Genomic DNA, 25,459 nt, shown 5'->3' with positions numbered 1-25,459 from the left:
AAGGCAACTACAGAGAGACAAACAACTGCATGTTTATGCTCACACCTACAGTCAATTTAGAATCACCAATTAATCAACCATGCATGGGAGGAAGTTAGAGAACTCAAAGACACCCTGTGTTGATCTAATACAGACAGAGCTTGGTGGTCTTAAGCCTTGATTATACTCTGGCAAATATGGAATGGAGTCCTCCTAGTAAACTGGCATGAACTAGAAAAGTACAACTACTAATCCTCTGTGTCTGTGCCTGTCTGCAGCTATTCCTGTGTGTCTCTGCACAACTGTATAATTAAGGCCTTTTCTCCTCCACAGGAGCCTGCTTGGAGGACTCCACTGCCTAAATGTGCAGTTGGTTTGATCTATATGTTCTGTGTGCTCACTACTGACAAGAATGTACAACAGAGTCATCATCAAACACAAATCCTGTGTTGTATTCACAGATGGCCCATTTGGACTTGGTGAGATAAAAAAAAATTCATGCCACTTTGACCCTCGCAGACATTCAGGGAAATGACCATGAAGACAGCAAACCAGCAGATTCAAACAAAAATGAATTTATTTTCAGTGTCAATATAAATACACAAAGGCACACGGCATAGGAAATGGGAAGGGAAACTGATGTCACAGGGCATCTAAAAGGCAGGACTTATCCTAAGGGGGAAAACTAGCGAAAAGAGGGGGAATGACAGGGGGCAAGAAATAACTACGAAACTGAGACAGGGCAATAGATTACGTTTGCGAGACTACGGACAAAAATACAAACTTAATTGTAAAAGATCAATAATAAACAGGCACGGAGCTAAACAGAATTTGGTAACACCAAGCTAAGAAAAGATAGGATGGATCAGGAGTCAAAGAAATGCACACACGACACAGAAACTGAATAGTCGCAGCTACAACCGATTGTGCACGCAAACACACACAGCATAGAGCGGCAACACACGTCCACAGGACACATGGAATGTAGGGTGTATGCACATGGTACAGCTTGAAGCGCATCGTGCTGGGAGTTGGAATGGGGATTGAAGGAGCTGATGGGACCAGGGCTGACCAGACCCAGTGACCATGACATCTAGCACTTCATGGCACTACTTCTTCCTGGGACCAGTCGATGTGGAGGGTTGTGCAATTGAGCCAGGAGTATCCAAAAACCAACATAAAATTTGAGTGATCAGTGAGATAGAAAGTGATGGTCTCATGGTGGTTAACAGCCAGGACTACGGAAACAGGGACGATTTTACTGGTCACTTAGGCCAGATGTAGACCATTTTGGGCACGGGCCGCCAGATCGGACGACAGGGGTTTGGTAGGGATTTGTATCTGCTTAGTTAGGCTGCTGTCCATGAAGTTCTCCTCAGCTCTGGAGCCAATCAGGGCGGTCACAGGTACAGACTGGATCTTCCAACAGAGGGAGGCAGGAAGTTGTAAATGTTGAGGAAAAGTCATGGAGATTTGGCTCACCATAATCCCCCTAGTTAAAGGTGAGCCAGTCCTTTTGCTCGTTGAGTTGGTTAGGTGGTGACGAAGAGACCCAGATCTCCACAGTAGTGGCAGGCGTTAGTAGCACTGTGGTGGTATTTCTCTTGAGGGTTCAGCTGGGCTTGTCTGAGTTGCATGGGTTCTGGTTCTGGAATGGATGGTTGAGCATTGATGAGTGCTGAGTCATTTCTGGCATCTTTCCTCAGACAGCATGGTCGAACACCTTTTTCATCTCATCTGTGAAGACCGCAATGGAATTGCACACCTCAGACTGACTCCCACACTGCAGTTCCCCACTCTCTTGCTAAGCCTTTCAATAAACTAATTCAATAGGCTATACGGGCTCAATTGGAGGAGTAACACACTCCATAGACTCCTGCCTATCAAAAACTAAGAACACTTGGGTCAAAAAGGCCTAACAAGAGCCTAGGTCCTCGGCATAACACTTGCTACAGGAACAAACAGTTCTTGAAGCATTGGGGCAGAAACAGGGCTGGAACTGAAAGCTGGCTGACTAGAGAGTGGAACAGGCTGAGCAGAAGCTCTGAGAGGGCAAGAAGTATGCTGAGTGATTGGCGAGGTTAAACTTGACACCATATTTGTCAACTGAGTGACCTGATTTAGCATTGAGTGATTATTTACTACAAGGCTGCAGAGTATTTGCTGACCTAGCAAAGCTCACTGACTAACAGTTGCATGCTGGATAGAAGCAACAAGGAATGCTAAATCAGTGCTGGCTTCACTGTCTTCTGAGATCATGTTTTGGCGAGACCATACTGTCATGGGAAGTCAAAGACTCAAATGCAGACAGTGAAGACACAGCAGATTCAAACTATAATCAATTTATTTACAACGTCAATATAAATACACAAAGACACAATGTAGGGAAAGGGAAGAGGAACTGACATCACTAGGGCACACGATGCAGAAGATCTCCCCAAGGAGACAACTAGAGAGAGAAAGTGGAATTACGCGCAGCAGGAAACAGCCAAGCTGCTGAAGCAGGACAAGAGACGAGGTTTGTGAGATTATAGACAACAATACAGACTGAATTTTACAAGAGCAATAATATACAAGCACAGAGCTGACCAGGACTAGCCTTGTGCTAAATCCGGCATATTTACTGCAACCTTGTGTAAACTATTATGAGATTGTATGTTCATTAATACACACTGTCCCATCCAAATAAATAAAGACTGGGTAATACCAAGCTAGGAAAGACTAGGATGGAAGTCTTAGGAAGTCTAAGTATACACGGCCGGTACAGTGAAATCGCGAATAGCTCATTAAATCAGTTTCATCAAGAAACGCACAAATGGTGCGGTAACAGAATACTTGCAGCTATAGCTGATTGTGCCCACAAACACAATACAGAGCACTGACACGGCGCAACTCTACTCTGGTGAACGTGGAAACTAGCACACGGATATTAATATTAACTAGACAAGCCCTCAGTAGATGGCAGAACCACGCCATCTACTGGCTGCCACTGTGCAGCCCCTACCGTCACACATGTATCTTTCAATTTTGATCATTCTACATATATCCCTTCCTACTTGATCTGCTGACCTCTAACTCCACAAGTGAGCAGGGGACCTTAGACCGATCGTCAGGGCCAAGTTTGATCATCCTGACTTTAGCACTTGCAGAGATATCTGACCGGACATACACACACACCCAAATACATACATACATACTTACCCAGCCACCCAGCCAGATACCGAAGCGAATGCAGTAAACCCGCTGACGTGTACGTCAGGCGTGGTTAATAAGAAAAAAGCACTATATACACAATCAGAATTACTACAAGCCCGAGAAGTAAACTTAAATTTAGCTACAGCTTGACTGGGAGGGTGCTTGAGGAATTAGTAACAGAGGAGGTGTGTGGCATGGCAGGAATGGTTGCTCCAACAAGTATGGGAGCCAGGTGTGGAAATTTGTGGAGGTAAAGGTGTACCAAGTCTGGACAGGAAAGGAAGGATCCGAGGCTTCAGCAGGAGGCTGGTGGTGCAGGCAGGGAGCGATGTGGAATGGAGTTGTTCAATGGTCCGGCGTCAAGTTGTGGTCTGAGCTCAGCTTTTATGATCAGAAGTGATAGGCTGTGTCCGAAATCGCATACTAACGTACTACATACTAACGTACTACATACTAACGTACTACATACTAACGTACTACATACTACATTCTCAATGAGTATATACTGTATACTATGTACTATAAGTATGATTAGAATGCCGACCGTTCACACTGTAGTATACTACTACATTTCCCATAATGCATTTCATACCTCCGACGACAAAAACCGGAAGTATGGCTATCAAATATCTCGGCTGAATGCCGGCTTCAGGTCGATTTTACGCTAACAAACAGTCGCATAATTAATGTGGCAATTTCAAGCCGGCACTCCTCATGCAGTTATTAGCCAGATTATGCGAATCGTTTCAATTGTAGCTGCAGGCTACTGGAGGTAGCTGCTACTTGTTCTGTATGCAAAGCGAGCTGCTGCAACTAGCTGCTAGCATTCAGTAGCACGTTGTGAGGCGTCTGACAAATTTAAAACGTTGGTCAGAAAACGCCTATTTCTCAAATCTGTGGGGTGATTAGGATGACTACTTAACATATAAAATAAAATAAAAATCGCCCCGGTCCGGCCACAGATCCCGCGGAGGCTTCCATTTCGGTGGATAGCTCGCAAAGCATTATGGGGCAGTTGAGTATGACTAGTGTGGTCACCGCGCATACTTAAAAATTTTCCGGATATAGTATACATCCGGGTATTTCTCGCGTACTCAGTCTTTTCATACTATCTAATGTGAACGCACTACATACTTATTTTGACGTCACACTTAGTATGAGTAGTACGTTAGTATGCGATTTCGGACACAGCCATAGTTTGCAGGTGAGCCACTCCCTGACACAGGTGTGCTTGATTAGGTGATTATCCAGTGAGCTGCACCTGCACACATTCCAACACACACATCTCATTCACTGTCACATGAAGGCAAAAAAGAAAGGAGGGGGAAGGAGAGGAAAGGTTGCCACTAAGCAGAGGTGGAAGACAGGCCAGATTCTGGGGTTTTGTCGTCCTTTCTGATAAAGCGGAGATTTTTTGCTCCTTCCAACTGTTGCCAAGTGCTTGCACAAAGGGGATTTGAAGTAACCTTTGGATTTGTTGGGTTTCTCTGTTTATAATTTGTAAGATCTTCCCCTTAATATGTGAAGAGCTATTAGATGACATATGTTGTAAATTGCCACTATACAAATGAAACTGAACTGAACTACACAAACACTCCGCAAGTTGTGAGATTGCCCCTAAATTACACAAGGGCCCTGTCTCCCTCTAACATCAAACAAGGTGTCAGTGTTTCTGACTAATTGGAGGATGAAGCAGAACAATCCATCTGTTCACAGCAAAAAACAAAGAACCAACAACAAAATTACTGAATGTGACCTACAGGAACGGTAATTAGGTAAATTTGTGTTGCGTTAGATGTCCGCAGATTAAGTAATGAGGTGATATGTTAGCTGGAGTGCATTTTTATTTAGTCTGTCTTGCTAGTCAAGCTAGGCAGTGCTTCTATGTTCTGTCTTTATATTGCTTGTTTAAAGCCACTGGCTGTTCTGTGACTTTATTCCTGACCAAAGTGAGGGTAGATTACAAAAATGTATTATGTTTGATAAACGGCAACATTTACAAACTGCAGCTTGAAAAAGGTCCCCAGTTTGCATGTGAACATATATTCATATATGCGTGCTGAAAATAAAAGCTGCACTTTTTAGCAGAGCCCAAGAATGAAAGCTTTCCCTGCTCTTTGGCACAAAACAAAAGATTAAATTTTGTAAAAGAACATTAAATAAAGTCCGATGAATGTTGGTACCACATTTTTTGGTTACAAGAGGCCATGATGACTTATTTGGCTCCGATGGGGTCAGGCATGTCTGGTGTGAACCTGGCTAGAACTACCACAACGAGAGGGTTGCAGAGATGACACAGTCATAAATGGCATCATGAATGCCCATGGATATACCAAAATTCTGACTGACAAGAAAGCACCCACCCTGTAGGAAGCTTGACAGAACAGAAATAGTCTAGCATGGTTCCAATCCAAACCATCCTGCCAAAAATCCACGTTTCAACAGGAGAGAAAAAAGTAACAACTTGGACCTGGCTGAGCATGTTGCCTAACATCATGCCAATAAAACACATTTGGAGTATTTCAAAGAGAAAGGTAGAGCAACAACCCTTATAGCAAAGAGCAGCTGACAATGTTTCACTGTCTTGAAGACAATGGTATGCTCCATGCAGGGGAGGAATGAGGTTGTCATTAAAAATAAAGACGCACGTCTGAAATACTGAAAATAGAAAACACCTCAGTCTCGATAATGAAAGGCGTACTGACTTTTGTTACAATGTGTTCTTACTGTTGGGCCACTATTTTTACTATACTATCACTACACAGAGTTTTTATACCCTACTTTTTGTCTTAGTAATAATGTAATTACCATACAGTTTCGAATCATTTGATACTAAAGTGATATGGTGCAAGGTTGTTGCTTCTGTTGTATCCTGCAATCATAACACGACATTCCTCATTTTGTCCCTCAGACAAGGTTTACTTAAAATTCTGGAGTACTGCAAGATTTTCTACAAGGTATGGATTGACACTGGCTATTGATCAAATATGGAAAGGAAAATATTGATAAACAGGACATTTTTTTATTTCATATCCTTTATTAATCCCACGAGGGAAATTCTGATTTTCGCATATCCCCCATCTGGGGGGGTCAGAGCGCAGGGTCAGCCATGGTACACCACCCCTGGAGCCATCTTGGTTAGGTATCTTGCTCAGGGACACCTCAACATGAGCACAACGGGCTGGGATTGAACTGCAACCCTCCGGTTGCGAGACGGCCACTCTTTCCACTGAGCTATGCTGCCCCCAATTGAGATGTGCATGCAAATCTCTCAGGAAAAAACTTAAACTGTATTTGCAGACCACAGTTCCCCACAAAGGCCAATGCCCTTTTGCACAATTTCTGAAGAAGGTAATCTTAATCCCCAGACTTAACAGGCTACCATTTGCCTTTGCTCTACCTTTATACAAAGTTTCATGAAAGTCTGCCAGATGGTTTGTTGTGTGATCCTGCTGACAGACAGATCAACAGACAGGCAAATAGACAAATTGTGCTTCAAACATATCTCAAGTATTCAGCCAAACCACAGTATAAATTGTAATTTCCATTTTAATTTTTTTATTTTATTTTTTTAAGTAAGTCGAGTCAGTTTGAATGATCGTGAAGCAATTGATAAAATAAGCAATAGTATTTCTATTCACTCAAACATAGACTGACAGATGAAGCAAACAGTTCAATAGAGAAAGGATTGTAGTTAGAGCCCTGGGGTGTCATGCTAGACTGTGTGACAGATCGCAAATGGTTTACATTGCCCACAGGTCAGGTGGAATTGGCTTTTTCCGCTGAATTTTGTTGCGGGACTGGCTCTGATCATAGGTGTACAGCTACTGTAGCAACAAATCATGTAGATTTGTTTACATTAAATATTAAATGTATAGTTATGCGCAATAAGTTTTAAATGTTACAGATGGCATATTAATGCAGAAAGCAGTAATAGTAGTCTGTGACAAAACTGTTTGTGTTAAAAGTGAAGCAGCAGAGTGTAATTCTGACAGAACTGTGTTCTACTGGTTATCTGTACAGTGCAAATGTATACTTGAACTAAGTGTTTTGTCTGCATTCACAACAAAATCAAAAAGGAGCAATTCTGAGAACATGGAGGAGTCTTACTTGAATATGTTAAAATATACTTAGAATGGTAATGGAGGAAAACAGACAATAGAAATAAAGGCTCAGCAGCATTGAAAAATGTCATTTACAGTGCTAGCTGTTTATTTGTTGGTGTTTCATTGCCGGTAAAGGTCATCCTATCAAGTATTGGAGGATGTAAGTCTTGCGTGTTAAGTGTATTGTTAGACTGACCTTACTAGGTGTGCTATCCTTGTCTTCAGGCTCTAATCCCGTCAGCAGGATGAGACTCTGGCTCTTCCCCTCTCTCAGTGACCTCTTGGTCACCTTCAGTCTCCTTTCTCCATATGGAGTTCCTCCTAACTGCATCTTCTGGTCACTTAGAGGGGAACTGATCTCAGGACGAGGGGTGCGACCTGGTAAGACAGGAACTAGGTCTTCATCCAGGCTGGAGAGCATAGCAGTGGTGAGGTCAGGGCTGGTGGTGATGGAGGGATGAGGCTGAGCATTTTCACTGGGCGGTGTCAACGTGGTTAATGTCTTGGCAGATGGCATCTTTTCCCTCACATTGCCCGCAAGATGGTCGCTGGTGGCAATGGTTCCTTCTGTGGTGGTGGCATCATTAGAAATGTTAGCATCCTCCACTGACCTTCCCCCTCTCTCCTTCTCTTTCTCCTTGTCCCTCTCCCTCTCTCTCTCCCTTTCTTTGGCCTCACGGAGGGGTCGAATGAGGTCTGCAATGGAGGTCCTTTTGACCTTCACTCCCTCTCCTCCTCCTCCCTCTCCCCCGCCTGCCTTGGTGGCACGGCCAGGTCGAGCCCTCTTGAAGGCGAAGAAGTCACCAAACTTTTTCTTGATATTTTTGGTGGGAAATGTGGTGGTAGTGGTGGTGACAGAAGAGGAGGTAGGGGGAAGGGAAGATGTCAAGAGGGGTGGAACATCATTGGATGCAAAGGATGTGTCAGTAGATGCAATAGAGGGACAGGTGACAGTGGTAGTGGTAGAGGAGGTGATAATGTCAGACGAGGAGGAAAAGGGGGTAGAGGCTGAAGGGGTGGAGCTTGATGCTGAGGGAGTGGCTTGGGCAGGGTGTGACTCCTCCCACCGGCCTTTTCTGCAGCAGGGAGACAGCAGAAAGAGCAACAGACAAAAAGAAACACTCAATACTACAACTACTGGTACAGAACCCAAGACGCATGCTCAGTCCAGGTACACAAGAATCTTCATGCAAACAGCAGACAGAGTGAAAACATCTCTCAGTGGGTACTAGTTTTTGCAAAGCCTGGCATGGTGATGCTGGTTAGACAATCTTCTCGACCTTTGGTTGATCGTGGTCCAGAGCTTTTCAAATATATGTTTATAGACCAAATTACCATGCAATTTAGTCTTGATTACCATTGTCAGTTTCCTTGGTTACTTCTTAACCTGTTATTTGTCATCACTGTAACTGCTTGAGCAACGACAAGTACCTTGCAAACTGTTAGGACTTCTATGAAATTTGTTTGACTGTTGACCCAACTCCTTGGTTAAATGAATCTTATCTGTCCTTCCACTACAAGTCACAAATGTGCATAAATGCACTTCTTAATCCAAATCTCATTCAGGTCTTCAAGTAATAATTCCTCTGTATTTGAATAATTCATATATGGTACATACAGTCTAACATCCTTGTCACAGCTTTCATTAAAGCTTTAAGCTGAAGTTGTTTTAATATACTGCATTCCTTTATATTAACTAGGTTAGGAACCCTTCCAGGGCAAACTACATTGTCCATCTTGAGAGATGTGACCTCTGTATGCCGCAGTGAGGAAGTGTGTTTGTTCTAAAGCTAGAGAACCAAAGGGGAAGGAGGGGTGTGCATTACCATGTCTGGATTCTGTTTTGTACATTCACAGTTCTTAGCTTAGCAGTCGCAGTTATGGGAAATATAGCAGCAATGGTAAAACATACTTGGATTATGTGTGTGTTTTTTGTTCTGTGGGTACCTGATGAAGGGTGTTTGTTGGAAGATGTCAAAGCTGATGCTGTGTGCTGAGGGAGCATTTTTTTGAGAATAGAAAGTAAAGTCACGTTGTCATGTAAAAAAAAAAAAAAAAGTAACATGCTAATGGAATTGTTGCTTTTTTTTTACATATTTAGAAAAGCAAAGATGTGATCCTCTTTAAAAACAGTGCATTTAGATACAGGTAATATACTCAACTGTACGAAGATGATTAGCCTTCAATTATCAACTCCTCTGTTGTGGAATCAGCTCCCAGTTTGGATTTGGAAGGCAGATACCCTCTCCACTACTCTAAGATTATCCTTAAAGATCTCCTTTTTTCTTCAAACTCAGGCCTTTTTGTGTGACTTTGAACCATCCACTAGTTATGCTGCTATAGGTCTAGACTGTTGGGGGGACTTCCCATTATGCAGTAAGCACCTTTCCACTACTCTCCTCTCTTTCATTGTACATGCATTTATGTGCCACCACTGCATGTCATTAACTTTGTGTCTTCTTTCTCTGGTAGTTTGTGCTCTGTGTCCCTCTCTCCCAGTACTTCTCTGTTGGTACCTCTGGCTCTACAGCTGCATTTTTCTGATCTGTGGTTATGAGCCCCAACAACCCGCTCAGAGTTGTTGTTTCGCAATGCTCGTGTTGCTTTGCTGGCTCTGTTGGAAGCTTCTTACGATTTGCTAGGTAGCTTAGTCACATAATTGGAATGATGAGAAATAACAGTGAAAATGTCAGACTAGTATTTATAATGGTTCTTGATATTTCAATGTGTGAAAAAATGTGCTCATAGTGGGCCAACAGAAAATGAAAAAAAAAAATGCGTGGAAATCTTTTCACGTATACCATGTTCATGTCCATAATTTATGATAAAAGTTTCAAGCAATCAGAGGTGGAAGAGTAGAAAGCCACTGATGCTCTGAGAAAGAATAACCCAAGTCTATCCTGTCTGGGGAACATTATAACAAAAAGCCTGATCTTCGCCTGTATGTTTACTGTTAAACTACTGTTATTGAACCCGTTTATCACCTGTAGAATAGATTACTGTAATGCTCTTCTTTCTGGTCTCCCGCAAAAGAAAATCTCCCATCTTCAGCTCCTACAGAACACGGATGCTAACGGGGACCAGAAAGAGAGCCCATATTACACCGATTTTACGGTCTCTGCATTGGTTACCCGTTTCTTTTAGGATAGATTTTAAGATTCTTTTATTGGTTTTTAAAGCTCTTAATGGTCTTAGTCCATCGTATTTATCAGATTTGCTTTTACCGTATGAACCAATTAGAACCCTCAGGTCTTCAAGAAGTTCTCTGTCGACAGTTCCCAAGGTCAACACAAAAACTTATGGTGGGGCATCTTTTTATTACTACGGCCCCCGCTTATGGAACAGCCTTCCTGAAGACCTGAGGGCTACACCTAATGTTAATGTTTTTAAAAACAAACTTAAAACCTACCTTTTTAGTCTGGCTTTTATTTGAATTACCGTTTAGTGTTTTTATTCTTTTCACAACTCCCAATTTATAATTATCACTATTATTATTATTATTATTATTTTATTATTGTTTTATTTTATCTATCTTTTATTCTATTCTAGTTTATTTTATTTTATGACATGATATATTTAATTGAATTTATTTACTTATTTATCTATTTATTTTACTGATCTACTTATGGATATATTTTATTTTACTCATTTATTTTTATTTATTTATTTTACACTTTAAACTAACCTCCAGTGTTTACCTATTTTAAACCTTTAAGATGGTGTTTCCTCAGTACGTACTGGGTATAACAATGTCCCTGATTTATTATTGTCTTTTATTTATGTTGCTTTTAACATTACAGTGTATGGATTGCCGGGTGGGTGGGTTCGGGGCTGAGTGGGGTGGATTTGGGTCACAATTTCTTTCATCTATTTTAATCATTTGTCTGTTTGTAAAGCACTTTGTGGTACAACTCCTGTATGAAAAGTGCTATATAAATAAAGATTCTTATTATTATTATATGCTAATGTTCCTATTGGACAACCATGATTTTTTTTAATGGAGCGCCTCCCATGCAAGGTACAATTGTGCAGCTTCTGTCTGGCTGTAGATGCAAGATTCAGAGTTAGAGTTAAGAGTTGAGCTGCAATCCTCTGAATAGATTTTGGAATTCAGAATTTGCTGAGGCAGCAAGTCCTGGACAAATTTGCTGTCATTTTAAATCAACACTTGGGGACTGCAGTGGGATTGGGAATGCCTGGGTTTTGTGGGACCTGTGATTAATCTTACATGAGCAGCACAAGAAACCATAAAGATAGAGTCAGCAAATAAAGCTGAATAGAAAATTAAACTGGACTTTACACAAAATAAAAGTAAAGCAATGCATGACTGGCATTTGGATAAATTGGCAAGTCATCAAAGATGACAAAGAACTTTACCTCAATGTGACAACTATTAATTAACAAGGTCAAATCTGGCATTTGAGGCAACATACCTGCTCTGATATACCACGTCTAAGTAAGATCCTTCAAATATAAAGCACTTCTTCCATCATATAAAGCAAGATAATATGGAGAAATGCATGATAAGTGTGCTTACTACTTTAAAACACCTCATTCTTATGAATGAAATTGTAATTTTGCTGCATTAATTCATGCATGTTTTCATAAATATTACACACATAGTAAAATAATGTGTTTTTCCTGCAAGACTGGAGAAGATGCATAATCAGCTGCTAATAGTCAGAAATTCAGTAGGAGCGGATGGTAGTGAAATTAAGAAAACTGTTTTGCAAAGTACATCACTTATAGATGATTTTTTTTCTCACAGTGGAATGATTCATTTAAAAAAAATTGAATCTACTTTTGTAATACCTTGCTAAATTAAGGGACATCAACAAATGTTTTTTCAGAGGGCTTAGAGAGCTTTTTAGATCCTAGCATGACGACACCTCGCACTTCCGCAGTGAAGAGAACACCAAATCCTAAAGAGGTTCTAATCATTGACATCTATTCTGGAACCCCCAATTCTGATTTAACGGATCTGGAAGTGTGATAAATGTAGGTGTGTATTTATTATGCCTGTGTAACTGTTTTGCTCTTTTTTATTTCAATTATAAAAGTGACTAACAAAACATTGTTTTTGTTTGAGTAGATCACCTTTAAATGTAAGCACAGTTTCAAAAAGCGAGCCCAAATGTGTTAGCCTAGCCGCGCTAGACCCATGTTCTGAAGACGCAAGGGTCTAGGCACGCTCGACAGGGAGGGAGGTGGGCTAAAAGGTTGTCTATCAAATCACTCTCCAGCAATTGGGTAGGTATACAACCAATCAGCGCAACGAATAGGCTCCTAGAGCGCCGGAAATCAGAGGATGCGGTAGTTCGGTGAAGCCTTATTTATACAGTCAATGGGTGAAGCTCAAGTATATTACAGACATGTTAACAGAAAGATTATTCAGAGTCGGTGCTAATGGAGCTCAGCGACTGTTGTCGACCCTGGCAGAGAATTAAATTCGTTGCCGTGGGTTGTCTAGCGCGGCTAGGCTAGTTGTTTCTGGTTGTTTCTGTCAGAATCGTCGCGCCTCTGTCGTCACTTAGTTACGCCCGCCTTCTGACTCTACACTTCATGGTGATTCGTCCGGCCAGTTTTAGGAGCATCCAACCTCGAGCCTTATGGAGGGTAACTAGACCCACCCTGGCAGAGAATTAAATTCGTTGCCGTGGGTTGTCTAGCACGGCTAGGCTACAAATGTGTCACAAAAGCAAATAATTTCCGTCAGAAATGTACTGTTTCACAAGGCTTTGAGAAACGCAGACGCTAACAGTTATAAACCTTGGAGTGCACAGAAATAGTAATAGTAATTACAGTAAATGTTACTGTAATTGGCATGTGATAAACTCCATGTGAACTTGAGCATTGAAGTTCATTGAGTGCTTTGGCAACAGCATGTGTGACCAAAAAAAATCTAAATTCAAATGTATACTTACAAGCCGTTTTGTGTGTTTAAGAAGTTTCCAAACAACATCTCACAGTTTTAATCTTTTCTATTTTTTTTAGGATAGTAGAGAGGAAGACTAGCCTAGCCATGCTACACCCATGTTTCTGACGGCACAAGGGTCTTGGGAAGCTCTACAGGGAGGGAGGCGGGCTAAAAGGTTGTCTATCAAATCCCTCTGCAGCAATTGGGTAGGTATACAACCAATCAACGCAATGAATAGGCTGACGTAGTTCCGAGAGCACCGGCGGATTGTGGCTAAGTCCCATTAGCTTCCCAACCAGCGGAGCCGCGGAGCCAACTGGTATATTAAGGATTTGCCATATCCCGTCGGCATAAGTCCAAATACGTCTTTCTTCTCAATGAAACACTTAAGTGCCGTCCTTTGTTTATCTTTCAAGTTGAATTTTAGCTTCAAATCTTTAAGGGCTGTGGCCAAAGCCGAGTTGAAAGATAACTGTTTATTGTGCGCCGTTTGTTTCTGTCAGAATCGTCACGCCTCTGTCGTCACTTAGTTACGCCCGCCTTCTGACTCTACACTTCATGGTGATTGGTCCGGCCAGTTTTAGGAGAATCCAGCCTCGAGCCTTATGGAGGGTAACTAGACCCACCCTGGCAGAGAATTAAATTCGTTGCCGTGGGTTGTCTAGGCTAGAGGAAGACAGGAAAGTAGGGAGAAGTGTGGGGGAAGGACCTGCAGCAAACGGCCATGGGTTGGTGCCACTTCATCGGGGAATACAGCCCCCGGGCCGCCCGCTCAACCAGTTGAACCACCAGGGGGCGCCCACTCTTGTTTTTTTTGGATTGGTGCAAGTTCTTCTCTAATATTGGGTATCTGCCAATGCCAAGTCCAATCATTCGTTTATTTACTCATTCATTTATTTGGTTTGTTGGTTGCTTATTCCAAATATTCTTTAAAATTCACGTGCTTTAAAGGTAACTCTCTTCGTGTGTTTTCTGTTACTTGGATGACAATTTACTTGAGAGATGTCACTCTGTTGAAGTTGTTGAAAATAAAGAACAAATATTGGTGTTACAGATGCTTCCTTTAAAACAAAGTTCAGCTGAATGCCGATGGTGGCTGCAGATACCTGACAACAACCTAGACTTATTGCGGTTTGCCATCAAGTTATGCACAAAATGACGTTAATTAGCGACAGCTGATACAGCAAGCTGCCAGTGACCTTTGCCGTTTTAACCAGGGAATGTAACAAACTGTGTTAGCATGAGTAGCTGGAGATCGACTGAAAATTAAATCCAGTGGATGGATACATCAGCTACAGTGATGAAGGCAACGGAACACTCCAAAACAGAAACCAGCTGCGGCAATGAAAGTCAGTCTTAATATCTGGTCATAGAATACAAGCATCTTCATCATTTCAGGTTTGATTTACTAAAACGGCACACTGTGGAAGGCTGAGAACAGAATTCAGACAGGGAATGTGTATTATGTGATGTGACAGTGAAGAGACATAGGGTCTGTTAGGCACTACAGAAACATTCACAACGCAGTCACTTCCAGCTACAAGGCTGAAACGATATAAGTAGTAAGTAAAATAGAGGTATGTATCAGCAGTTATAACAAGAGGTTTGACGTTTCTTTCCTGAGAATGAAGGAAAAGAAAAACTTTTAAAAATTAGCAGCTAATGTGCACTCACCAGTTACAATGCATACCCAATGATATGAAAGTCTGCCTGGTTGAGCTGAGATACTGGCTGAGAAAAGTGTCTCACAAATGAACCAAAAACTAACTTTCTGAAAAATATGAAACTTTTTCATAATCAGGGATCCAAACTGTCTGTGCCCGTCTGTGTATGTTAGAGATGTTAACATTTTCTAGTGATATTATATGTAATTGATGTAACTATAAAAAGATGCAGCATACTAGAGATCAAATCAAAGTTGGTCTGTTCCCAGAGGAAAACCGACTGATTTGCCTTCCAATCAACATGTCACACTGGCTTTGATCCCCATAGTATACACAGACTCCATTTACAGACTAGTAAAAATGTTGTCAAAGCTCTTCTGACTGTCTGACAGACCAGGATTGGTGGTTTATAACAGTTTATAGGAGCAAGGAGTCTTTGGACAAGAAGATTTTGGCATACTAACAAACAGATAATTAGTTGTAAGGTTTGTTGTGGAGGTAGTGTGGAAAATTTTTGAGACACTCGTCATTTAATACAGATCTGATTCACAAAAGACAGATATTTGTTGGTTTGTTAAGTGATTTTTAGGTTAGATGCTTCGCTGTGTTGTAGGAAATTAATGTAAAGGGTCAGAGGACATAGATGATGGTATGAATATTAATACCTTCACAATCATTATCGGTTGTATTAGTATGTTTGCACATACAAGGAATCTGTCTCATCTTTCTTTTTCTTTTTTTTTTCTTTTTTTTTAAATGTGGCTCTCAATGTACCTGCAGTATACACAGTTTCAACAATCATGTTCAGGAAATGCAGTGAAAAAGATCTGGTCTCATTTATCTCACAATAAAATGTATAATAGCTACATTGCTCCACAGCACAAAATGTATTATTTTCCCAGCCCAATACAAGCCTGTTCCCTTCCTGGCTCATTACAGGTATGCTCAGCAGTCAGCTGTCATATTTCTTGATAATGGAGCTCTTTCACTCTCACATTCTGCTCTGGGCCTCAGTCTGAGCACAAATCAGTTTTGTTCTTGATCCTGATTTGTTGTGAAGTCCATTTTACACTGCAGCTATGAGAACACAGATTAGAAAATGGATTAGTCAGTAGGTATTTCAATAGGAGTTCTAATGTACAGCTGTCACTTTAAAAATAAGTAGAGTGGACTGAGTAGTAAAAGAACAATATTTTTTGTATATGACTGACATTTTTCTAACAGAATTCCTCTCTTACGTCACTTTTGGGGACAGCATTTACACTCTCTTTTTTATTGCTCTCCATTATAACAACCTGATCTCTTCGCTGAATAGGTGGCATCCAACTGGCCCATTCTGTGGAGTACAAAAGTCACATGATGCATTTAACGTCGCTCTTTCATGCAAGTGTGCAAACAGCCTGGTGAAGGAAGCCTGGATTAACAAGGAGAGTTAATAGCTATAGTCATGTTACCATTGTCTCTGGTTTAAACCTGTTGTCTCTAATTGGGATTTTCGGTGTCATCAACAGAGCTAACACAAAGACACTGTCTTGGCTAGGTCAGATTTGCTGCCTAGTAAAATCCTCAGCAGTGAACAGGCAAAGTCCAACAAGGTAAAATCCAAACTAAAATGCTGTCTAATAAAAAAAACAAGGATGAGTCCAGGAAGTAAAGTCAAACATACAAGGAATAATGTAACACATGGAGACAACACAGGGATGAAATAACAAATGGACTAAATACACAAAGGAGACAAGGCTAATGAGACATGAATCAAATCAGTGCAGAAAGTTAATCACAATGGCAGAAAACATACAAGGCAATAAGTAAAACAAACAATGACACATAAGTGAAAGTGACTCTTTCATGATAAAACACAAATCAAATCATCAAACGGAACAAATTTCATTAAGACAATGTATTTCTGTAACCACATTTATGAATAAACACTACCTGTAAAACACTCATAAATACAGTGGCATTCATTCGGCGGTCTACAGTGAGTAGTTCACTCTTTCTGTGTACTGAAATCATGCACAGAAAAAAATAGTTTGAAAGAAAAAAGAACAAGTTAAATCAGAATTTCACTAACAGTACAACCCATCAGCCACTAAAAAAAAAATCCACTTTATTTTATTGCTTTATTGAAACAAAAGTTCATTTACATGCACATTTTCCGGATTTTAAAATGTTAAAATCAATATTTGATAAAGAGACAGATGTTTGTGTGCGTGTGTAGGTGTGCTAGTTCAACTTACAGTGCATAGTCAGCGATGATTTTCTTGGTGAAGAACTCCTCTACTCCTTCATCCACTCTGCCCATCACCTCGCTAGCCTCATTCTCTACCTTTGACACTGGCTCCTGCAAGAACAGACATAATATAGCACTCCGTTTACAAGACCTCACAAAAATCCAGTATGTCTGTATTTGTTTGAACATTTGACAGAGAAACTAAAATGTGAGTGTTAAAACCAAAGAAAAGAGGAGTTTTTCCACTCAAACTTGACATTTTAGGAGCAATATAAATTTGGTCTGTGTAATTCTGAGTATTCAAATCTCAACATTAGTATTCGGATGCCACCACAATGACTGAATATTTGGATATGCGGTGTAGCCCTAGTAATTTGCACAGAAAAGACAAAGAAACATGAATAAAGATATAACATTATAATACCAAACAATCTGTGTGATAGCATTGCCATGCATAAAGCATTTGTACTAATAAGCTGCATTCCACTTAGGGGATGTCTGTGTGAGCTGGTTATGTGTAATGGCTTCCTAACACACGAGCTTCTACATTTGGTTTGTAAAGCAGAAGAAAAAAAACATCCAGTGAGAGGCGGTTCTGCACACACTCTATTGCTGAGAGAAGGCATTGCTGCAGAACACAGAGGATTCATAATTGTACCTTAAAACTATGTAAACTGGATTTTATATAATGACAGCCTTGTTTCTGTGTTTGTGATCTCAGGACTGTCTATGCCATGATTGTTCAGATTGTTCCAGAGCATACCTTGCGCAGAGTCACCACCAAACATAGATGCATGCCATTCTGAAATAAATGGTCAAATAAATCCTAAGTGTGTTCCATAAATAAAGCTACTATTATTATTATCCCCCACCTCCACGAAGTGGAAAAGGGGATATAGGTTTGGCCTCCGTCTGTCCGTGCTTCCGTCCGAGATGAAAAAAGCGACAGCTTTTCTCGGAAACTATTACAGCTAGGATTACGAAATTTAGTGTCTAGCTTTTCACCATGGACACTTTGATCAAGTTCGAAAATGAGACCTGTGCGATAATATTTAACGGAGTTATGGCCCTTTATCACTATTTTGGATATAGACTCATAGACATCACATGTGGCGGGGGATGTTGATGACCATGTCATGCACTGTTTTCCAAACGCTACTGCTTCGCCATACTTTCACCTACAGACTTCATTTTAGTCTTAAAAAAAAGCCCCAACTCTCTTCTTTTCAGGCATGTACATATTGTGACGGTGGAATTTATGGTTTTCCATACAGGAGCCTCCATAAACCCCTAGGTTGAGCAAAAAATCCAATGTTAGAGCATGTGCTCCTCTGGTGCTAGAGTGTGGAGAAGGACAAAATCTGTCCGTTTTTTTTTTTTACTTAAATCGCCATCCTGGCCAAACGGTACATACTACAAGGACAATCCTTTCACAGACTAGAGTAAAGACTCTACATTCATATGAGTCCGACATTGTTCACCTGGTACATTGTTACGTCACACGCCAGCCCTTAATTGACGTGGGAACCTGAATCGCCCCTCCATAAGGCTCAATGCAAATTTAGGCCTTGTGCTGCTTCACACACAGCGATTTTAAAACTGCCGTTTCTCGGTCATTTTTCACTCTACAGCAACATTAAACATACCGACCTCTTCCGTGACTCATCCTGCCACTCACCATCCGGTTACGTTTGAGCTAGCATTCACGGTTAGCCCGTAATTAGCGACAGAACGCGACTGCAGCTGACAAGCTGTAAACTACTGCAGGGGCGGCACGAGGTTTTCAGGACAGGGGGGTCTTACTATGTGAGTGAACGTTTAATTTTACAGCTAACAATTTAGTGTGTAGCTTCACACCATGGAGACCTTGATCAAGTTCGAAAATGAGACCTGTGCGATAATATTTAACAGAGTTATGGCCCTTGATCACTATTTTGCATGTAGACTCATAGACATCACATGTGGCGGGGGATATTGATGACCATGTCATCTTGTTATTATCTGATTTGAGCTCCTCTTACCAGACTGCCATGCACTTCAAACACACAGCATTTGCAAAGTCAGTCTAAAAGTCAAAATTAATTTGGGGCTTAATCCAGGAGTTGAATCCAGCTCTCCCAAGATGAAGTCTGTCTAAACCATTAGTGCATCCTCCTCATACCACAGACTTTGTTGCTATTTAAAGTCTCTTCTGCCCTGGGTAAAATGACCTGTGAAATGTCTACAATCACAGGCAGGATTTTCTAAAGCCTGAAGCGAGCCAGGAGCAGGTGCAGAAGTTTTTCCCAGACCGTTATTCGAGTACAATATGCTCAAATGTTGGAAAGGATTTTTTTTACCTGTCAATTATCTTTGTTGATTATCTTTTTAATACCTAGTAATTTTTACCTATATTTAGTATTTGCTGACTTTTATCAACAAAATGATTAATAGAGAATCAAGAAATGATGCAAAATAAAAATGTCACTAGCAGCACAAGCTTGTTTATCTGCTCAAAGCAACTGCTACAAATATGAACATGTTTTTCCATGAAAAAGACTGTTTTAATTCACCCCTCTAGCTCAACTGATTGCAGGTGACCCATCAATAGTCAGACCCATGGCTATTTGCTGCATGTCCTTCTTCCACTCTTATCTCCATGTTTCCTGCCTCTCTTTCCTCTACTCTATATAATTAAAGCTAACAAGGCCAAAAAAGTAACTTTAAAAAAGACTATTTTCAATCACGTTTGGACAAATATTACTTAATGTGTATTTTGTAGAGTCACATCATGTAACTCCTGTTGATATCCTCTGCCGCCAGAAAACATTTTTTCTTTGAAAAAGGATTTAGCCGCTTAGCCTGTTCTCATATCTTTGGAATGTTTCAAGAATGTTAACAGTTGTTGGAAGCAAAACAAAACAACTGATTTATGGACTGAATTTATGTACAGTTACCAGTTCTGTTGAAACAGTAGCTTAGCTTATAATGTCAATTTCTGAAAACAGTGAGTGTGCTGTATTATCGAATGATGCTGTGTGTCAACCTTTATAGAATGGCAGATACAGGGAAACACTGCCTGTCTGCTAACCACACCACAGACAAGAACATGGGGGACTATGGTAACTGTACAATGTCAAGGGGTGCTCCTGTATTGTAGGGGTTATGGTGCCAGCCATTTAATTCAAGCTCTAAATTAAATGGTAATCAGGTGCCAAATTTAATGCTTGAAATGATATATGAAAGCTCAGAATGAGAAGTTTTTGTTTTCAAATTCATTATTTGTCTCCATTTTTTAGCTCTTTCAATTTTTCTTTTTCACCCGATGAAGATAGTGAGCCTCTCTTTCATTCTTTGCCACCTCCCTTACAGCCACCTGTCTCTATGTGCTTCATGCCAGCCTCTCTCTCTCTCTACACACCATCCTGAGCGCTCATATAATTCTGCTGTGGATGCTCATACAAACAATAAACAGATCAGATAAATATAATATCAGCCATAGTTACAGTGCCCTCATAAAGTGTGTTGAAAACACCAAAAATCCAGGCTGAAATTTATCTGAAATGTTCCGTTCCTTTAAGACCTCCATGACCTCATTGGAAGCTACTTTTTAAAGAATTTTTAAGACAAATGGCAGTTTAGATATTAGCCAGTGGAACAAAACTTCTAAAAACTTTCCAGCTGAGAAGTGGTTTAGAATGTATGAAGAACTTATTCTTCTGCAGGACTGTGATTCTAAATTAAAAGTCAGGGTAGTGGCTATGTCCTGTACTTAGCACTGCTGGTTGTTGGTGGTGGCTATGCGAGACCTTTGGCGTGCACTCAACTCAAAATACACCAACGGATTCTTCATAAGAGTCAAAACCTGTAACAAACTTGGTCATAAACAAAAAAATAAAATGCAAAGAAAGCCAAGCACAGTCGAAAACTGTCTGCCTCTGCCCATTTCTATCCAAAACACCTGAACCAAATCATACAATCAACTAAATATCCTAACTTGAACCCGGGCTGTCAGCCTCAGGTAAAAGAAATACAGCCCCCCGAGGTCTTGGGTGGGCAATTCCAAAAACAAGAATAAAATTAAAAACATTGCTCCTACAATTAGATTAAACAAAACACATGTGGTCGGTAACATGGAGGTCCTCAGAAGAATCAGAGTCAATAATTAACCCAAGCGTAAAAACAAGGTCTAAAGTATCTCCCTTAATATGTGTGGGAGCAGACACAAAGAGTCAATGAGGTTAATAAATTCAGCAGTTAAGGTGCAGGAGACATCATGGTGGATATTAAAATCACCAAACATGATGATAACTCTCTCCAACTTTATAATCATGGATGATTAAAAAAAAATAAAAAATCACAAAAATCTGTTAGAAAGGAACTACGGTACTAAAACCAAGAGGTCAATAAATGAAATGCAATTAAATGGAATTAAGAGGCCACCTTTGGTAGTTCAAATCAAGAAAAAGTCTCAGTGCTTACAATACAGTTAGAAAAGCATTTCTTAAAACCCACAACAAGTCCTTCGCCCAGATCGAGGACCTACGAGTGCTAATGAAAGCATAGCCAGTTGGACTTCTGCTAATGGACTGTATCCCATGTACTACAAGTGACAGAGCATTTGACAGCACAATCCTGAGGTATCTGCAGGTATCTGCTTCACACAGTGGAGGATCCCAACTGGAAGGGAAATCTACTTATGTCTGTTTGATAGGGAAATGAACCAGAGAGGGAGTTACTTCCAGGGTAGAACAGAAGGAGCGACTGCTGGAGATGGAGGCCTGATTTGCTACCAAGGTCATAGAAGAGGAACATGTGGTGTGAACAGTCAGTCATGTGGAGCAGACAGTATGTCAGGCTGCATGTTGACCACCAGCACAACTAGCAAAGCTTTGCTTCAAACTCTTGTCTCAGAATTGTTGTTTATTTTTGGGGAGAAAATTCAATTCCAGCCTTTGCTGCTGACAAAAGGCCTGCATCCTACAAACTGTGGACTGTGACACTTTTACGCATGTGCTCTCTGGAGTGGCGCTGATGTCTCTGATCGTTGTTTTGGGATGTTCTATACAAGCCAAAGGATTTTTCTGTCACTTGCTGCACTGGTTTCCAAGAGATGACATGTCTTGTGTTTATTCTTTAAATCCAAGAGTAGTTTCTTTTTCTTCAGAACTTTTTACACTGCTGTACTTCCATCTTCCTAACTTTGTCCTTTTCCTGCTCTGTGGATCGTAGTGTTCTTACAGATAAGCAGCTCTTTCCTGTTTGTTGGTGTGTCCCATCTGGCTTCAATTACTATCGCAACAGTTGAAAATATTAAGCCAATGTCTATTTCTGTCATTGCCAAGTTTGAATCTCAACTTAAAATGCAGCCAAAATATCAGATTTTACTGTAATGTTATCACATTACTGGAGCGTACTGGATAAGTAATAACCTGGGCTGTCTATCACTTGCAATCTTCGTCCATCAGCGTCAAAAGGTTTTCACAGTTTTTTTTCTGTTTATAACAACAAATATTAATGATACATAACTTGTCATGTATAGCTCTGATTTATAAACCTTAGTTCCGATCAACTTCCTTTAAATGATGGAGATCTAGCTGCAGGAATATTGATATAATATGCATCTGATGATGTGCATTTGATGGCAACAATATCCTTTGCTGATTGAACCACACCAGCCTTCTAGATGCCATCTCTAAATTTCCCACTTTTGTGAATCACCTGGCAGAATTTTTCAGGGATTTTCCTCAAAAATCTTGCCCTTTTGCTTCATTTATATACAGCACATTTCTTAAGTTTTCTCATGAATTTGCAAGATACTACCTTGTCTAGCCATTTTGAAATAGGGCATTGTCCTTGGCAGATTTCTGCGCTCTTCGAGTGCACTTGTAGTTGGAATTGGAAAACAAATCCTGTTTTTTTAAGGTGACAGAACACTAGAATCTATGCAGGTGTTCCTGATGCAGGAAAACATCCACGATTGACCTTCGGTTCATTGCAGTGTTAATGGACAGTCCATGCATTTATACAGTTTGTATAAACAGGAGAAGTAGTAGAACATTAACTGAACATCAGTAGAAAATTTCATAATTTAGAGACTAGCTGAAGACCTCCATTTTGTGCAGGACTGACCTCTGTTCTGGTCATGGCTAATTGGGATGTAAACTGTAAGCAGAAATGTTGTCAACACTGGGTGTTTTTGATTTATTTACTTAAATCTTACTTGTACACAAATCTGACATCACTATTATTTCTAAAGATTTTGAAACTGTCACTGTGGGTTAGTCTTATTTGTAGCACCATAAATGTTTTATGTTGAAGCATTTGAGCACAATGCTACAGAAAGCCATTGCAAAAGGGTTGCTTTTAGTAGCACACAAGTTTCTGCTCTGGCATAAAGCAAAAAAAAAAAAAAAAAAAAAGCAAGACTGTTCGCTGAGATGCCCAAAGATTTAACTGAACTTCATAAAGAATTAAACCACCATCTACAACCTATTCTATAGAATAAAAAAAACATAACAGGCTTAAAACAAAGGGATTTAAATCTGCATTTTCCTTACTTTTTTACCTTATTGACTTCAAAGTATCAACATAAAATTGCACTGCTGGGAATCACTTGACAGTCCATTACTTCTGTCTGTTGTGCTACAGATTCTCATTAACCTCACGTTTAAAGTTCTCCTTTCTATTAGCCTAGTCGCGCTAGACAACCCACGGCAACAAATTTAATTCTCTGCCAGGGTGGGTCTAGTTACCCTCCATAAGGCTCGAGGCTGGATGCTCCTAAAACTGGCCGGACCAATCACCATGAAGTGTAGAGTCAGAAGGCGGGCGTAACTAAGTGACGACAGAGGCGCGACGATTCTGACAGAAACAACCGGAAACAACTAGCCTAGCCGCGCTAGACAACACACGGCAACGAATTTAATGCTCTGCCAGGGTCGACAACAAAAACGACAACAGTCGTTGAGCTCCATTAGCACCGACTCTGAATAATCTTTCTGTTAACATGTCTGTAATATACTTGAGCTTCACCCATTGACTGTATAAATAAGGCTTCACCGAACTACCGCATCCTCTGATTTCCGGCGCTCTAGGAGCCTATTCGTTGCGCTGATTGGTTGTATACCTACCCAATTGCTGCAGAGCGATTTGATAGACAACCTTTTAGCCCGCCTCCCTCCCTGTCGAGCGTGCCTAGACCCTTGTGCCTTCAGAAACATGGGTCTAGCGTGGCTAGGCTACCTTTCTATTGCACTGGAGGAAGAATCACTCTGAATGGAGAAACCATTCTCTACTTGCTGCTGTCATGTCCTCACAAGCAGCATTCAGAACTTCGTTTTGTGTTTGGTTGATCATAGACTTTGTCCATGCAGAAAACAATTTGGCACTATTTTGTAATTAGGTGTGTTTTGAAACCATTTACAAGGTAGTGTAACATGGTTCTCAGATCATACAATGTCATATAACACAGTAAGACAGTGCAAGGACAATTAGATGCATTTACTGTGCAAGTAAGGCAAGCAGAAATTATACTTGAGACCTATAAATAATAAAAAACATTATCTTTTGAAATGTAAAGCTAAAAACATATTGTAAAAGATATAACTTAATAAATTCAAACTTCCTTAGAACTCAAGACTGCAAGTTAAAAATCCACAATTTATGATATCAAACCTTTGTTAGAAAAACCCTTTCAGCATTAAAATTGTTTTTGCATTGTCTAGTGCTATTTATTTGAAACTGATGTATAGCTATTTATAAACTTAAATATAGTATAAATACTATGCACTTTAAACTCAGAGGTTACAAAAATTTAGGGCGTTTATTATTATTTTTGTAAATAATGAACAATAAGTTAATCATTTTATTTAGGTTATTTGACATAATTTCTGTTGGTAGGTTTGCCATCAATGAATATATACCATGTACATTAATTACACACTTACAGGACAGTTTGTTAAAAACCCTGAAAATTGTTAACACACAAAAATATTATTAGTGATCTACAAATGTTATCTGCTGTCCTGAAAGTGCTTGTAAATATATACAGCCATGGACAATATCATTAAACCATCCTTGTTTTCTTCAATTTCTTGTTAATTTTAATGCTTGGTACAAGTAAAGGTACATTTGTTTGGACAAAAATATCGATAACAACAACAATAGCTCATAAGAGTTTAATTTAAGACCAGATATCTAGTCATTTTCCATAGTTTTCTGGATAATAACCAAAATCACTTAAGTTCTTACATCAATAGTTGTGGCATTGTACTGCCAAAAACAGTGCTTTTAGACATTCCATGTTTTCCAACGTTCCTGATGACTGCAGCCATGCGTCTTGACATGCTCTCCACCAGCTTCTGACACTGTTCTGCTGTTACAA

The 25,459-nt window shown here is 40.2% G+C and overlaps 1 protein-coding gene across 1 annotated transcript in view; it reads right to left on the bottom strand.

The window, feature by feature from the left end:
- The window catches only part of carmil2 (capping protein regulator and myosin 1 linker 2), a 66,677-nt gene that overhangs the window by 13,292 nt on the left and 27,926 nt on the right, over nt 1–25,459 (bottom strand). The window contains exons 24-25 of the mRNA XM_051952162.1: nt 17,102–17,205; nt 7,477–8,356 (exon numbers count right to left, since the gene is read on the bottom strand). Coding sequence (XP_051808122.1) covers nt 7,477–8,356; nt 17,102–17,205 — 984 coding nt within the window. The remainder of the gene's footprint in view (nt 1–7,476; nt 8,357–17,101; nt 17,206–25,459) is intronic.

Source organism: Acanthochromis polyacanthus, chromosome 8 (genome assembly GCF_021347895.1).
Source record: "Acanthochromis polyacanthus isolate Apoly-LR-REF ecotype Palm Island chromosome 8, KAUST_Apoly_ChrSc, whole genome shotgun sequence".
NCBI lineage: Eukaryota > Metazoa > Chordata > Actinopteri > Pomacentridae > Acanthochromis > Acanthochromis polyacanthus.
The sequence above is the reverse complement of the archived record's forward strand: the minus strand, read 5'-3'. Positions and strand labels throughout refer to the sequence as shown.